At 42.3% G+C, this 17,987-nt stretch overlaps 1 protein-coding gene across 10 annotated transcripts in view; it reads left to right on the plus strand.

Annotated features, from left to right (window-relative positions):
• Positions 1-17,987, plus strand: part of LOC108614321 (capon-like protein) — a 48,275-nt gene that overhangs the window by 26,065 nt on the left and 4,223 nt on the right. For 2 of the 10 annotated variants that reach the window (XM_018008395.2, XM_089468987.1), the window contains exons 3-9: positions 5,608-5,679; positions 6,346-6,441; positions 6,526-6,693; positions 13,611-13,809; positions 16,523-16,638; positions 17,229-17,402; positions 17,525-17,647. In XM_018008395.2, the coding sequence (XP_017863884.1) occupies positions 5,608-5,679; positions 6,346-6,441; positions 6,526-6,693; positions 13,611-13,809; positions 16,523-16,638; positions 17,229-17,402; positions 17,525-17,647 (948 nt within the window). Of the gene's footprint in view, positions 1-5,607; positions 5,680-6,345; positions 6,442-6,525; positions 6,694-7,229; positions 8,623-11,615; positions 13,390-13,610; positions 13,810-16,522; positions 16,639-17,228; positions 17,403-17,524; positions 17,648-17,987 lie in introns of those variants that run through there. The other 8 variants (XM_018008396.2, XM_018008397.2, XM_089468982.1 and 5 more) reach the window with 5 other exon arrangements.

A 17,987-nucleotide genomic window follows, 5' to 3' on the forward strand; every position in this document is an offset into this window, starting at 1 on the left:
AGCTGCTACTGGGAATGGAAAAGGAGCTAGAGCTGGAAATGGGAATGGCGATGGGGATGGGGTTGAGTTGATGTTGGGTTGCCAACTCGTGTCACTTTTAACTTTTGCGCTGTTGATTTTCATTTGTTAAATGCTTTGCCGCTGCGCATTCCTTATGACTCGCGTTTTATTAGGCGCCAACCAAATGGTAAACACAATTTTCGCTTGCCTCCAGAAGAGAAGATGCTGTCAAGCATTATTTATTTATTACCCCGAACATAAAACGCATTCACTGCAAATGACAGCAGTAGCTACATAATTTTCAAGATTATGCGCGCCTGCTGCACATTCAATGCCACCGCAAAGTGTTCAATTTAATGTTTCAATAAACAACGCCAAGCGCAAAATTCACAGCTCTTATAAAATAATGATCTATTTTCGTTTATTTATGCATGCGCTGCTTTTTATGTATACGATTTTTCTTTTTGTTAATTAATTACCATGTGTTGCTGCTTTTTCCTTCGCTTTACTGTTGCTACTGTTATTGCTGTTGTTGTTGTTGCTATGCGTCAAGCTTTAAGAGAATAAAGCGCTCCCATTGCGTTTCGCTGCGCTCTTTCGCTGTGAAGTTTAATGGCGCCGCCTGAAAGTATGCAGCAAAAAATGTAAAACTAGTTTTGCATGGGCAGCACTGGTTAGACTTTCGTTATGCGAATTATGAAGCAGGAAAAAAGAAAACTGCGGCAACAAAACGAATTTTTTATACGCTTATCTAAATGGGAGCTGGTTGCAGTCATATCAAGACTTAAGCGCTCTACTGATAAGCCTGATCCTGTTAGCTCTTGAGCACATTTTCAATTTAATCGTATTATTTAAATTGAGTTACTTAGCTCGTCTGATATGCTCGACAAAGTTAAAGTACACCCAACTTGCTGGGCAACAATTTGTTGTTGTCCTGCGGCAAAAGTGGCGCCAGCCACGTAAAAGGGTAAAAAAAAGGCACAACAGCAAAAAATCATAAAAACTGTGTATATAGACATAAGTACATATATAAGTATGCTTGCATAAAAAATTATGTGTTGAACGCTGTTCAAAATCTGGGCAAACAAATGTTTTACATTGTTGCACAGCAGCCAAAGGCAAGAGCCAGACTGAGGGGGCGTGCAAGAGAGTGGGTATAGGGGAATGAAAAAGCAGAATGAAGAGAATGCTTATATAAAGCTGAATGCTGGCTGCTGTTGCCCATTGGCCAAGCCATTTGCCCTGCAGCGCCATTAGCCGTGACCAAAGCAGCAACAGCAGCAACAGAAACGGAAGCGGAAACCCTAACTGAAACCGAAACCAATTCTAAATCCTTTTTATGCAACGATTCTTCATTTTATATAACATAAAATTCGTATTTTGTTGTTGTTGTTTTGAATGATTTTATTTATTTGTGTTTGTTTTTCCTGTGCTGCACGAGACTAAGCTGTTCTAATCTGTTTGACGCTGCCCGGCGGGTTATCGTGTGCCGCCCACACGTTTGCCTGCCTAAGCCTGGCGCTTCGGCTCTGACTTCGCATTTAATTGCATTATGATATTAGTTTGGCTTTCGGCTGACTTTAAGCAACGCTGATTTGCTGGGCGTTAGCATTAATGCTGTATGTAGCTTATCAAGCATAAATACGTCGACGTTTTCTTTTCTGCTGATTTTCAACTGACGTCACGGCGCAGCAGACGGACAGCAGCCGTTTGGCAGTATTTGGCTTTTTGAATGTTCACTTTTGTATATTTCTTTAAAAATGATTTCCATCAAAACGCTAAATGAACGCAAATAAACAAATAAACCAGAAATAGAATTTCCACTGAAAGAAATTTTGAGAGAAAACGAGCAAAGGGCCGCGCTACGAAAACGTGAGTTGTATTATAAAACAAACAATAGGTAAATCGCCAGTTCTATGTATATGTGTATGTGTGTGTGTGTGTCTGTGCCGCTTCGGTCATCTGTAAAATCAATAAAAATAATGCGCCCACAAAATTGTCTTTGTGTCTATTTACTGGCCGAGCGGGTCGTAAAAGGCCAGAGGCCCTACAATTTCAACATTTGTTATTACTTAAATTATGAACTCGGCCCCGGGCATTTCATTGAGGATTACATTTTGGGCTGTACAAAAATGCTCGCCTAATGCCAAAGTTGGCCATTTCAACTTGGGCTTTAATCAAAGCAAATGAATTTAAACGAAGCGACGCACAAAGTCCTCCAGCTATTTGCATAGCAGTCGCTGTAGTGAAACGCTTTTTAAGTGAAAAAAAGGATGCGAATAGCCATAGATGGTGGAGCATAAAAGAGACGAGCACTAGAAATATATAGCAACAGCGGGTGGGCGCTGTCTGAGGGGGCGTGACAGCCTGAAGAGCGAAGGGGGAGCTCTACTTCTTTTTATACTCATTCACGAAAGTGAATCAGTATATTGGTTTTGTGCAATGTCCGTCTTGCTGTCCGTCCGTCTGTCCGTCTGTCCGTCCGTCCGTCTGTCCGTCTGTCCGTCTGTCCGTATGAACGCAATCTATTTCGGCGCTATTGAAGCTAGAGACTTGAAATTTGGAACACATACTCGTGTATATCTCCGATTTATAAAGTGTTAAAATTTTCCCGATCCGCCCACTAGGGGCGTGGCAAATCGGAAAATGCATTTTCCGATATACCAGAAATCATGTTTGTTGAAGAGCTAGAAAGCTGAAACTTGGTATGTAGGTCCGCGTTGACCACCTAAGATCACGAGCTATGGCGGATATATCTACGCCCATTGGGGGCGTGGCAAATCGGATAAAACTGTATCTCCTAAAGTTGTAAACCTAGAATGCTGAAATTTTGCACGTCAGCTAATGGTATGATTCTATAAAGTCTGAAGATAAATTATAAGTCTACGCCCGTTGGGGGCGTGGCAAATCGGACCTGAAGATATAGTAATTTTTTAAATTCTCCTATATTTTGGACACTATTGATGGCAGAGACCTCAAATTTTGTATATATACTCGGACTGATCACCCAAGACCAAAAAGTTTTGTCGGATATATGTCCGCCCACAGGGGGCGTGGCAAACCGCAAAAGTTTATATCTCCTAAAGTATAATAGCTAGAAGCTTCAAATTTGGATAGTTGAGTTACTGGTAGCCTCCTCTATCGATTCCCCAAAAATAATTTTTACGCCTCTTTAGGGGCGTGGCATATCGAAAAATACCCTGTAATTTTCACATTTTTTTAGGGTAAGCATTCAAACTTTGCAGTTAGGGTAACGTTATCTCTTTCTAAAAACTGACCAAAAATGAGGTGTCTACGCCCAGTTGGGGCGTGGCAAATCGGAAAAACCTGTATATTCTACAGTATTAGAACGAAACTTAACTACTAAATTGTTGATGGGATGTGAATGAGTATTCCGCAGTCGGTAACGCCCGACTGCAACGTTCTTACTTGTTTTTTTTAAGCTGAGTTGGTTTTTTTATTTGCGCGAGGATTTGTATAGCTGGAGAGGATAAGCGCTGTATCCGCTATCCTTTGTGTTTGCATGAATTTAATGCAATCTAAATATTTGTGGGAGACTCTTTTTCTGCTTTTGCAACTTCTTCATCTGCGAATGCTGCCATGCAGGGTATTTTCAATGCCAAAAATGTGAGTCTTAAAATTTTCCTGCTGTTCTCTCTTTTAGTTGTAATTCAAGCTTCTACGACATGCAGACATCCAGACTATAACTCCCTTAGGCACAACTCACACGTAAAAGCCTTACAGGGTATTTCAACGCTGGCACTCCAGCGAAAGTGATTTTTCATGTTTTTCGTAGCAGTTGCTTTTCATCTTGGCTTGGCTGATGCGAAGTGTTGGGAACGCTTTATTTAAATGGATTCAGCTTGGATGGTTTGTGGCGAGAACAAGTAAAAGAACAAGTTGGGGGTTTTAATGCAAACTAAATGCAAATTAATACATATTTAAAAACCTATTGCTGCCAGCACTGTTTGAGCAGCAACGACAGCGAGCGCCTGCTAACAGAGTAGGATTGAGCTTCAAAGGGAGACAGGTAAATTTTAATTTAGAACTTTTTTTTAAATACATAAGCCTTAGTGAAAATGTGTTGTGATACATATAGATGTGGTGTCTAACCTGAGAGTGTTAATCGACAGCTGGGATTCCATCTCAGGTTTTCACAAGTGAGAGACTAGCTTGGTTTATGGTAAGGCTTAGAAATAGATCCAAATGAGAAAGACAAGAAATAAAATCAGATAATTAATATTTCGTTAATGTCTATGCAAATTTATCACCTTTCAAGGGGTCAGGTTATAAAAATATTGATACTTCAATAGAAATCATTTGTTTATTTTAACGTAAAATTTCACGTTCAATTTTTTTTTTTTTTTATTAATCTGCCTATAAATACAGCTTTCCAGCAATATTTCCATTTCGATTTCCAAGTTAATGAACTTATGTGTATAATGATAATTTGCCCAGCATTATTTCTGACTAACTGGGTGAAAATGTCTTGAAAGCATTTCATATTTGGCAATTTATTATTAATTCTGCCAATATGCCAAAATCTATTTTCTACGAATTTTCAGCATTTGCTCAGCTATATTTAGCATGACATCTGGAATCAGGTAATCGAGTATAGCAAGCGGCAGGTATCGGGGGGCTGATCCGCTGTTAATGTGTTGATCTTTCGTATATGGCGCACGCCGACCCAGTTACGAGCGATCCATATAATTAGAGACATCAGCAATTCATCAACTGTGAGAGAAACTGCGCAGCAGAATCTGGCTGAACTTTGATATATGTACAAGGATGCAGAGAGGAAGGGAGACAGGCAGGAGCTCAACTACACTGAGCTAGAACATAAATATTTGCTTTTTATGGCCTATTATGGGGGCGTGGCTAACATTTTATGCACATTTTTTTATTGCTGGCATTTGAAGTGAGCTGCCGTCTCGTTCTCTATAGCTTTGGCTTGTAGTATTATGGCCATGTCACTTTCGTTTAAATTGTTATTCTCGCTGCTATAAAATGTTCAAATCTAGGTCCATATCTACGCATTCTTCGTCCTTGGCGATACGTATAATTTGCGCGTGAAAATTGCAATTTATTTTTCAAAATAATTTCACTGCTCTCCCACTCTCCCACTTTTCCACTCTCACGCTCATTATCTCTCTACACTTTTGTTGTCTTGTTGTCTTGTTGTCGCTTTGTGCATGCATTTTGACCATAAATTTGTAGAGGCGGCCATTAAATGTTGGCCCACACGCTTTGCGGCAAGTGCAAGTGCAAAATCTTCAAGTGCCAGACACACAGACACACAGACAGACCAGACAGCAGACAGGCCGTAAAATGCAATGTGAATTGAAAATGAAATCCGTGACGTCAATTTGTTAACTATATTCGCTTGTGGCCTGATCTGCTGGGGGCCAAAGGGCAGCGGCGGGCTGACTACAGATTGCGCATTGTTTCTAGGCTTTAATTTTAGACTATTTGCCAAACTAAAGATTCAGATACGAGGCGTGTGTGTCTTTAATCCTAAGTAATATGCCCTAGGGTGTAGTTATAATGTTTTATTGCGTTATTACTTTGTCTTTTTAACAAATATTTATGTTTCCTTTCTCTTTGTAGTTCGTGGGCTGGGAGGAGGTGCCGCGCCCCAATACGAGAGCCGAAATTGTGCAGGCCATGCGTCGCATACGGGTGAGTCCACACATACAACACACACAATTGACACACACATACAATTGAAACCTAAGACCGAGTAACCAAATTTCAAGCGCCCGCATGCAAAACTTTCGCCAATCAAAGAAACTTTCGGCGCCCTTTAAGTTCCCTTGCTTTATGCGTGCAGCCTAAAAGCAGGCAACGCTTTTTCCCAAGGCCCGGCGCCCCTGTCGCTGCCAATGTCATGTGCTTTGATTACAGCTACAAGCCGCAGTCGCTACAGCCGGCAAAAGCTAACGGCATAAAAAGCAAACGTGCCATGGCCAATGTAGCGTTCTTGTTTATCTGCTACGCCCTCACATGCCAAGCGCACCAGCCTCCTGCTGCCCCGCTGCCCTTAGTTAGCTCGTGCGTGAGTTGGCTTAAATGTGCCGAGCTAAGGATGTGGGTGATGTGTGTGTGTGTGTGTGTGCGTACATTAGCGTTGTCTGACTTCAATTTAGAAAGCGCTTGATATGACGCTTGTTATTGTCATGTCTTGCCATTAGCTGCCTGCGTCGAAGCCAGTCAAATGTTAATTGAAAAATTTGGGAATCAGCTAAAGCCAACCTGAGGCAGAATCCACACAGCAGTTATGCAAACACTTGACATTTATATTGTTATAATATCATTCTCTCTCTCTCTTTCCCTCTCATTTTGTAGTACGAGTGCAAAGTGCAAAATCTGAAGAAACGTAAGGTTACAATACAAATATCAGTTAACGGCGTTCGGGTTGTGGTCAAGAAACGCCGTCGAAAAGTAAGTGAAAAGCCTCAACTCAACAATGCTCATCAATCATTTAAATGTCAAACTGTCCTTTGATGTGTGCGTTTGTTTGTGCAGAAAAAGAATTGGACCAATGACCCCGAGGAAATCGAGTTGCTCAATCATCCCATCTACAGAATATTTTATGTGTCCCACGACAGCAGCGATCTCAAAATATTCAGCTATATAGCACGCGATGCCAGCACGGATACGTTCAAGTGTTCCGTATTCAAAAGTCACAAAAAGGTAACTTTATTATTATTATTATCATTTGCTCAATAAATATCATTTTCGTATAGAATATAGAAATTTCAAATTACGTTATCCATAAACTGCAAAAGTTTTTGTCTCTGGCAAAACATGAAAATTTGTAAATTTAATAGTCGCAATGTGACTTACTCTGGTGCCCATCTCCTACACCTCCTACACCTGCTTCGCTTGCTACACTTCCTACACCTCGTACGCCGCTGCCCAGCCGCCTGGACCGCTGTCTGTTTGCTCAGTGTGTTTTCTAATTTTAAACACATTTGTACATGACATTTCGACTGTCCTGTTTTCGCAAAATGTGTTCTCATATGCACAATTTTGGCTGGCATCCAGCGACGTCGCATTGCGAGTGAACCTGAAACGCAAACAAGCGGCAAATAAACAAATACATAAGTGCGATTGCCCCAGCAGCATGGCTGGCGGTCTTTAGATGTGCTCTTTGCGGTTGGCTGTGACTATGGATATGGGCATCGCAAATTCCTTCCAATCAGATCAAAGTGAGCTGCAAAACTTTTGCGGCGCGCATCAATAAAAGTTATTGGCCATAAATGCGAATCGGATCGGGCTTAAGCATAATTGAGCCAGACGCACTGCAGTCATTAGCATTCATCAGTGTCCGGGCATTTTACGACATTGCTAAAGATATATGGCATCAGCTGAGACGCAACTATTCATCAGGCTGACCGCCAGGCGTGGCGCTAGATTTCCGCATCTGACGGATGGAGAGAGAAATCGTGCACTGCATTGTGGCCATTTCACTGACAAGTTTTGACCGCGATTTGCCAAATAAATAGATTGCTTTTACTTTGTAGTCGCCGCCATGCAATGCCTTCACTTTGATTTCGACTGCGGTCGGCGATGCAAGTAGTGTACAGATTTTATGATATCTGCGGCTCGGTGCGGCCTTCAACCTTGCGCTGCAGACAATGTCAAGTTCGTGTCGGCCCTCGGCTGGCATTTCTAATTTCGACACAGTTTTCCAATTAACAAAGTTAAAAAAAAACAGCAACGAGTCAGAGGACTTCAGACAAACAGCATGACAATGGCTGTCGAAATGTGTGACAAGTGACATATTAAATTCAGGTCGGGACGGGCCCGGAGGCAGGCCAGGGGTCGGTTCACACATCGTATGCGGTACGGTGCGGTACGGCACGTGTTAAGCATTACGCATACGCTGCGTGCGTCAGGCGAGCAATCTAATGAACGACAATAAACAAGACAGGAATAGCACAAGCTGCAGCGCAATTGCACTTTGTATTATGGACCTGGTTCGTCAAAATAAACATCAGATAAAGTGATGAAAACGCTTGATTTATGGCTAAGCAGCCGTTAGCCACGAAAAATTATAAATGCCAGCACACAGCAAATAGCAAACAGCACTCACAGAAAAAAAAAAATGTGAAAAGTTGCCATTGTTTACTTCCGCGAATCACAAAGCAGTGACGTCACAGCGCCACAAGTTGCAAGTGAGAATGCGAAAACGCGCATACGCCATGTCAGCCCGCCGACCAGCAGGTCGCCGCCAAAGACCAAAACAAACGCAGCATGTTGCTGCCCAAAAACAAACGGCCGTGTTAACAGCTGAGTCGGCACTCAGCGAAAGCTTTTTGCCAAAAAAAAAAAAAAAGACAGAAAAGGAAAACTGAAAAGAAAAAGCTCTGCTGTGCCGGCTACAGATCAGCGTAGATCTCATTGCGGTCTGCCGCTCAGTTCGCGGATGCTTTGTCCAGTTCCCACTCGACGGTGCGCCGCTGCAGACGTGCGTTGTATGCCACAAAAGCAAACAGAACAAATTCGATACTGTGTAATTATGCAATATGCAAGAGTGTGTTCGCGTGTGTGTGCGTGTGTGCGTGATTGAAAAGTGCAGTGAAGTGTAAAACGAAAAATAACCATAAACATTTATTGGTAAAGCAATAAAAACAAAATTCATAATAATAAATAAATGAAAATTTAATTTTCTGCCAGCTGGGAAATATTTATTCGTTATTTATATATCTATGCGAAAATGTCGCAAGAATTAATTAAATAAATTCAGGCAATGGCATGTCAGAAGCGTTAAGCACAAATATTTTGCCAGACCATAGATCAAACCGGGCAACAACTAAAGCAAAATCGGCGATAAAAATTTGGGAAAATTCACCAAGCGACAAAAGTGCTTGTCATGGGCTGATGCTGACGCCATCAAGTAGCTGCAAAGCAGCCGGGCCAATCAGTTAAGCAACATCACACAGCAACGACGACAACAAAACCCGAAAGAAGAAAATCAAATGAGAATTGTCAAACAAAAACTGGAAAATTAATTGCAAAAAATACATAAAACGTGCCGCCTTTTATATATAATATATATATAAATATCTATATATATGTAATATACAGATCGATGTTGACCTTAGGACTGTTGGCAATCCAAAAGAATAGAATCGTGTATAGTGCGTGCTAAAAGTACCTGCACACAAATCCCAAAAGGCTCGCCCACTGACGCACTTAGCAGCTTGTTTATGTTTACGAGATCTTGGCTAGTGCCATAAAAATGCCGCAATACTCTCATACCCATTATTAATAACGTTTTTCATTTTCATTTTAATTACCATTTCCATTTCCATTCCCAATTCCAATATTCATCCATCTGCAACTGCCCACGCGGAGGCAGTTAATGAGCCGCGCTCGCCACAGGTAGTCGAGGGAGCATAAATAAATAACATGATGGTCAATCAGGCGCACACACACGTGACAGCCAGAAATATTTATGATACGTTTTTATTTATAATTCGTAGCTGCTTAGGAGAGCCAAGAAACAAAACAAAAGTTGGCAAAGAAAAGGGGAAAACAATATATAAATCGATGGAAGAAAATATTATATATTCTAGAGCAAAGAGTGGCCCAAAAGGGGCCAGCATAATAAGCAGATACACTTATTTATTATTGTAAATTAAATATACTTTGCAAACCATACACTTGCATTACTCACACATACACATCTATATAGATAGCAAATTTACTTTTGCATTTGTAATTTGTTGCTCTTGGCGCAAAATGGCGGCCGCAATCGTTGAAATTTTCAATTATTCCGTTGATTTTTGCTCGCATTCGCCATTCCTTTCCTATATGTTCTTTTATTTTCTTGCGAGATCGCTCTTATTAGTCTTGCTGCCTTTAAACCCGAAATAGATCCATTATTTTAATAGCCTGCTCTAAAGTATTTCGTAAATCGAACAAAAGCGCAAATAGGGGGCGGCTACTTGAAGCTATAATATAAATATATAAACGTGTATATTTCTGGAGCTGTTTTTCTTTGTGCCCAGAGAGCGAGAGAGAGAGAGAGATAGATAGAGCGGGGGCAAGGGAAAATTATAATTTAAGTGCCATGACTAATGAAAAGTTAATTAGTAACAGTAGCAAAAGGAAAATCACGAAAATCAACAGAAACCTGTAACGGCAACTGCAACGGCAACAGCTGCGGCTGCTGCTGCTGCTGCGGCCATGCCACAGTCACTGCCACAGTCAGTGCCACTGCCACTGCCACAACTTATGGCCACAGTGCACATGCTGCAACTGCAGCAATAAAAATCTTGGCAAAAAAAAAAAAAAAGAGAGAAACCAGCGCCGCATTAAGCAAAGCCAAAGAGCTCCAAAGGGCATGCGGCAGAGATTTGCTGTTAAAATTTTCCCTTATGACAGACAAACAAACACAGAAGGAATAAGAAAACAAATAAGCGCCGAGTTTGTTGCCTTTGCAACTGAAGTGAAATGGAAAATCTAAATCACATAAATACATTAAAAATGAAAAAAAAAAGAAAAATCGCTGCTTGCGCCATAAATCTTAAAGTAGTTTTCCACGAAGCCAAATCAACTGCGAAATTTCTATTTATTTAAGTTTTCATTGTTAGCGCCGATGTAACAAAAACCCGAAAACATAAAGAGAACAAAGAAAATAAATGCCAGCAATTCAGAATTTCGAATTCACCTGTGCTCTATTTTGATTTATTTTTTTTTTTATAGTTTCTGTTGATTTGATTTAGTATTTAGATGTTTGCTGCGTCAGCACAATGCGCACGGATTGACTTGTGTGTCTGTGTGTGCAGTCAGGCGAATGGACGGGCAGTTAAATAGACAGACAAGCGGCCAGACAGACGAACAGACGTACAAACAGGCAATCCATCGACACCTTTGCCACTTCGTTAGACAAATTTGCCGGCACACGCAGCGTATGCGCAATGTTTGCGCTCAGCGCGCGTGCTAAGGGCGAATAGAGTGATATGATTTCAACAGTTGGTTTACTTTATAATTAACTTGCCAACTATATTTATAGCCGAGCACACACTCTGCAGCGCGGTGACTTAAGTGCCGCGGCATTTTGTAATTTGCTTTGAGTACTGCGCATTGGCGAAACTAATTCTGTCCGCGCCTGTCAGCATAATTCAATTTGATGTCTCCTGTTAATGTCTCGCTAAAGTTGTTACTGTTTGCTGGCATTGTTGTTGTTTTAGTTGTTGTTGTTGGCCTGCAAAGTGCTCAATTTGTGGTCAGCAAATGCTCGAAATGACGGACATGCCAAATGAGCCACCTCTTGACAACAGCAAGCATAGTTCGCCACATATTCAAGCGAAAATTCCCATTAAATGATTGATGGCAAAATCAAAGTGGTTAACTGCGAAATACACACAGTTCAATTAAACCGACTCTGAAGAAAGTTAAGGCGGAATTTAGCCAGAAGAGCAACTCTTTCGATGCGTAATCGAGCGTATTTTTAGCTTCCGAGACCTTCGAGCTGTTGTCTCCGTGCCAGTCAAAATGCAGGCAAACACATTAGCTGGCGGCGATAGGCGATTCGTCGAAATGGGAATTCACTTTGGGTTTCAGCGCGCTGACAATGATGAACCCAAACAAAATCCAAACAGATTGACAGTCAGGAATCGAGCCTCATGCTGGCAGAAAAACATATACAAATGCAAATGTAAATGTAAATGCAATTGCAATTGCATATGTATATACATGAATGCTAATAAATACATATATACATATATACACTGCGCGAAACGAGCAACCACTGAAATATGCATTGAAAACAAATAACTACAAAATATTCAACTACAAATATAGGCAACAATCGTCGAAAATAATTCAATATAAATACTATATTACGCATACGCGCCGTATGCCAAATACTATATGATATATCTTGTGCAAAGCACCTCAAAATCGAAGGGCGAACAAATCAAAAATAACAAACAACAACAAAACATTCGCACTAAAGGTGCGAAAAATGGCAATGTGTGTGAATAACCTGAACCAAGGCGCCAACCCAATCTGCAGACAGCTAAACAATTATGAAATTAATAGTCTCTTAATTGGCGCCGATAATAAGTATTATTGAAAACAAATATTGAACAGCATTGAACTTAGTAGTGCGAAAAGTGCGCGAGTGCGAGAAAAGTCCGACGAAAAGTTGTGTGAAAAGTCCAGCGAAAGTGTCGACAAGCCAAGTTGGCCAAGTTGTAGTTTTCCTTCACTGCGGGCCAACTAGAAGACCTTGCTGCTCTTCGGCAAACTTTGGCGGATCAGTGAACGCATGCACGGCTGGCCATGAAGCACGAGAAGAGCTCTGCCATGGCCGCCAATGGTACGCCCCCGCTGAAGCGCGACAAGCAGCGACAGCAGCCGCTGGTGGACGCGGCCAATCCGCGCAGTCCCATCACCAAGGCCTTTGACTTCCTGCCCTGGTCACGCAGCCGTAGCCGCAAGCCGGAACCGGAGCCGAGCACAGCAGCTGGCGAGAAGCCCGCCGAGGTGCACTACCATCGCAACATCTTTCGCAGCGGCGGCGGCCTTATACGCGACATGCTCGTGGGCGACAAGGACAAGCTGCAGAAGGATAAGCCGCCGCAATCCCCCCTCTCGGAGGCCAAGCGGACGCAGCGCAAACAGAAGCAGCTGTCCCGCAACAAGAGCCTGGACATCCGAGAGCTAATTGGCTGCGTGGACAGCGAGCTGGTGCCGCGCACAAATGCGCTGAGCTCGCCCCAGCCGCAGCGTTTCCTTGACGACACCTACATAGACAGCAAGCCACGGCACATACTCTTCAACGACGACGAAAACACTGTGTATCTCATCAAGAAGGAGCAGCCGGTGGCCAAGGCGCACAAGGCGACGCCCACGCACGCTGCCCGGGACTGCAATGGTGGCGATGTGCTGAAGGCGCGGCTGAAGTTCAAGCGGTTGCCCAGCGACCATTATGCGGCCTCTCCGGAGGCGCTGCGTCGCGCCCAGCAGCTCTACCAGCGCTCCGAGCAACGTCACCAGCTGCAGCGCCGCAAAAGTCTCAGCGACTCGCATTACGAGCAGAGCAGCTCCAGCCTGAGCAGCGGCGGCAGTGGCGTTCACGCTGCGGCCGCGGCCACTGCGAGCAGCATTATGCTGGAGCGACCCAAGACGGATAAGCCGCGCAAGAAGCTCTCCTTTCGCGAGCCCATCGAGGCGGGCCTCTCGCCCGTGGTCATGGCCATGTCAGCGGCCATGGTGAGTGAGCAGCGGCTGGAGCGACAGCGGCGTCGCAGCTCGCCGCTCGAGCGCACCAACGCGCCGCAAATGGGTCACGGCCTGGACTGTGATAGTGTGTGCAATAATCGAATAAAGGATGCTATTCACAGCGGCTGTGCTGCCAGTGATCCGGAGGTGGGTACGCCGCGTCACGGGGCGTATGCGTAATTTGCTTTGTCTTGCCGCAGCTGTCGCTGTCAGCCTGACCAGTGCTTTAACTGCCAGCTGTGCGGCTTAATATTAATTGCTGCTGCTAACCCCCTTGGCCAGCCCATGTGCACAAATACATATGCATATATTGTAGTCCAGTTACGCTCACTGATTGCTGTGTCTGTGTCTCCCTTTGTCTTTTGCAGTCTCAGGCCATGCGCATTGTGCGCACCGTCGGACAAGCCTTTGAAGTGTGCCACAAATTTAATCTTCATAAGAATTCCCTGGAGCCCAATGACGAACGCTCCGATGTCTCATCGTCGGAGCTGCTGGATGTGGAGCAAATCAGCGAGCAGCAGCTCAGCGAAGATGGAGGCGTTCTAACCAGCGAGACGCCAAAGAAAGGTAAATGTTAATCGTATATGAATGCCCCCTCTCTCTCTCTCTGTCTCTTATTGTGTGTGTGTGTGTGTGTGTGTGTGAGTGCATGGCACATGCAATTTTCTCAACAGATAAACCGTCTGATGAACCCCTTCCCTTCACACTGGGTCGTTGTACGCTGTACAGACTGTGGGCCAATAAATAAATGAAAAGCTGGCGCTGTCGACGCCATCGGCTGCTTCCTGGGGCGCATCGTCGTCGACTGCAATGCGATGCTCTCGACACGATGCCGGCCACTTGTGGGCGGCCCTGGGCCACAGACCGAGAACACCCTGGACAGCAGCTGATTGCATTAGTTTTGCAATTCAGTTTGGCATTTCAATGCAAATTTCTTGTGCTCTTTAATTTTGAATTCCGTTCAATGCGAGTCGCAAATTTGCATTTAAATTGCATTCCGCCAGCGACTGGCTAAGAGTAGAGGGACAAACGATTTTCCGGCACCAAAATTTGCTTGTTGACATACAAATATGGCATATTTCCGAATTGAACAGAAATTATTGAGCAATTAAAAGCAAACGTTAATGGGCCCATAAAACAATTTCATATTTTTCATTAACGAAGCAGAAGACCCAGCAGTAATATATGTACATACATGTATACACAAATATATATGTACATAATGAATATTTATTGTTAAATTGAGCCAACGGCTGCTTGACATTCTGCTGAGCGTTAGGTAATTTCCACGTATTTCTTACATTTTCAATCAACTCAGAGCGGCTTTTCACATTTTTCTCTGCCACTTGACGTCATCAAGCTGAATATAAGAAAGGGGCAAAGAAATATTTTCGTTTTATTTCGCGATATTTCGCTGTAAGACGACACAAGCTAAAAAAAAGGAAGCATATTCCCAGAAATAGATATAGAATGTAGTCAAGTAGCTTAAAGTAGCTCGGGAAGCGCTGGCTGGCTGATGCTGGCGTTAACAGATAACAGGTAACAGGTAACAGGTAGCAGGTAATAGGTAAGACAAAACCGAAACATTGTCGCCAGGTTACTTGCAACAAATCACGTGGCTGCCACATATATATATATATATATATATATATATATATATATATATATATATATATATATATATATATATATATAGGTGTGTATGTGTGTGTGTGTGTGTGTGTGGAGGCGTCCATTTAGCATCTTGGCATGTCTTTTGCTCGAGAGTCGTGTGCCAAAAATAATTTATTTACTTTTGTATTTTATATATACATATATATGTTATGTCTCTCTCTCTCCCACTCTCTTTCTCTATCTCACTCCCAGTCTTGTAATTTTGTTAATATTCATATATTTGGTCGCGTCTGTTTGGCTTTTACTAATACATTTATATATATTTATGCGCATGTGTGTGTGTGTGTATTTTATCTTGGCTGCTGTCTTGTGCACAACAGATGCTGCCTTTGTGTGTCTTTGTTGAGAGATTGAACAATGATAATGGAGAGACAGTTGTCGGGGCAGTTAAGCAAGTTGAATGTCTTACAAGGCATAGTAAAACTAAGCAGGGCATTGTTGAAGCGCTGGCTTTAAAGCATGCTATGCTTAACGGGGCTTAAGCTACAGCCAAGGCTTTTGCTTTAGTCTTTATCAAATTTTGATTACATCAATGGAACTTAAGCATCAATAAGGAAGTTAAGAAAGCCATTCAGTTGTATAGTTATAGATATATATCTTTATCTCTTTCATTCATATTCATATTCATATATATTCATATTCATATTTTATAGCAAAAATCTGTATAATTGATTGGGATGTGCAGCTTTTTGTATACTTATTTTTTTCTTGGCTAATTAGGTCATATAGATTGTAAAATTAATGAATCAGTAGATGAAAAGATCTGTCAAGCATATGTGTCTTGTTCTCAATACTTATATAATTCCATATTGCACATGAGATTTATTTCTAGTTCGCGTCCTTGCCGGAAATCGCGAAAGTTCAGCGAGGCAATTTGTGTGAGGGGCATAATTTAGTTTTATATGAACAATTAAACACGCCAAATTAATTTACATGCTGTGGGGAAATGTGTAAGGCCAGCTCAAGTGAAACAGTTCGCAGTTATTAACATGTGCTCAGGTGCGAAGCAGCCAACAGCCGAAATCGCAAATATATTTTATACGATCCCCAAATTGGGATTAACGATTGCCCACGACTTGGCGTTGGCCAATCGCTGTTTCGTGAAACACGCGCAGTTTCTACTGTGAAAGCCTGAGCAGAGCAAATGATTTGCAAAATTTTCTGCCTAACGAAAATTGTTGAAATATTTTGCACACAAATCAAATATCGCAGCGAAATCAAAATGCAAAATAAACAAAACAATGAATAGATCAGGATTCTCGGAGAGGGTAGAGCCGAGAGCGGGAGCTGCTTGTGGGCTATGCTGGGATAATTATATCATTATTTATTGTATATATATCATAATCAAAACAAATATTGAAATCAAGCTGTTGTAATTAAGTGGAAATTAAGCGTTAGCCAGGCCAAGGAGCAGCAGGTATGCTGCGCCAGCCAATGAATGAATGTCTGGTTGTGTGTAAGTGAATGTGTATGTGTGCGAATGTGTGCAGTGACCTTGACAAATGGTTGGGCCTGCTCGGTCAATTTACACGCTCCATTTGGTCGAACATGCAGTGCCTTCTGTCAGCTGCCCACTAATTCTGTGCCCATTTCCGATTATTTATAGAGCACTTGGGCATAACGCCCGATTTGAACCACACGCAGTCACAGCAGCCACAGCGACCGAGCCACTTGGAGCTGCTGCCAACGCAGTCGAGTCTACGCAAATCGACCAGCCTGCTGGTAAGTGAAATGAAATGCCTTATGCCCTATACCATAGCCATAGCCATAGTCGTAGCCATAGCCGTAGCCATAGCCATAGCTATAGCCATATCCATATCGAAATCCTAAATCCAGCATACTTATTAAATACTTATCAGCAAATTAAATGAAATAATGGCCCCGTTGCCAATTTAAATGCCATAAATGCGCAAAAAATAGAATCCATTAGAATATTTCGTTTAGGTCATTCCTATAAATTGGTAATCGCATTCGCATTCGGCCAGGAATCCCGTTGTTTACTTAGCCGAGACAAAAGTGTAAACAAGAAAGTAACATTAAAATCGCTTATTTCACGCCTATGAAAGCCCCGTGACTATGTAAAAATATTTTATATAAATAAATAAAATCCCAAAGTTGAACAAGATTTGAACAAATATTTTGAGAAGCTGTAAAAATTGGATTTTTTATGATTATTAGCTTTAAAAGATATACAAATATATTTTGATGTGAAAAAATCGTTGCAAAACAAAATATTTTCGAAATTCCAATTTATTTCGATTTAGATATTAAATATCTAATTTTGAAATAATATTTATATTTTGTTCGACAAGCAGTGCGATGTGGACGATAAATCAGCTGTTTCTCCCTCATCGCCGCGCACTGAGATATCCCAGCTGAAGGATCAGCTAGAGGCGCAGGCGCAGCAGACCCGTCAGGCACTCGGACAATTGATGCTGGTGCGCGAACAGCTCATCTCGGAGACTAATGCGCGCATCGAGGCGCAGGTGAGTGACAGAATAACCAAAATATCACAATATAAAAATGTACTAACACTCTCTCTATCTTATATCTCTCTCTCTATCTACCTCTCCCTCTCTCTCTCTCTCTCTACCTCGCTCTCTTTCAGGCGCGCACGCAGCAGCTGCTGCAACAGAATCGGGAGCTGCTCGAGCATTTGGCATCGCTGGGCGCTTACAACGAGCAGCAGACGGCGGGTCTGACCTCTGCGAACATTGGCATGGCCCCACAGGTGAGTCCATATTTGAGTGTACCCCATAGCTGTATCCATATTTATATGCATAAGTATTGTGATCCCTGAACGTGCCGAGTTAACTTGAGAGTTTATGTTCATTTGCCCCAGTTGCCGTAAACAAACTGCGCTTTAATTTATGCCTTCATAGTTTGGTTGCCTTCATTATTCGAAAATTAACAAAATTTATGAAAGATAAATAAATAAGAATTCTAGGTGCTCGGCGAGCCCTATGCATGTTTATTTTACTTTGCTGCCCGATCCGCTCGTTCTCCCAATTTGCGTTTTCTTTTGCACGTTTTATTGATTGTTTGTTGTTTGTTGTTCGTTTGCTGTTCAT

This window comes from Drosophila arizonae, chromosome 4 (assembly GCF_054131065.1).
Source record: "Drosophila arizonae isolate 15081-1271.41 chromosome 4, UAZ_ARI_1.0, whole genome shotgun sequence".
In the NCBI taxonomy this organism is placed as follows: domain Eukaryota; kingdom Metazoa; phylum Arthropoda; class Insecta; order Diptera; family Drosophilidae; genus Drosophila; species Drosophila arizonae.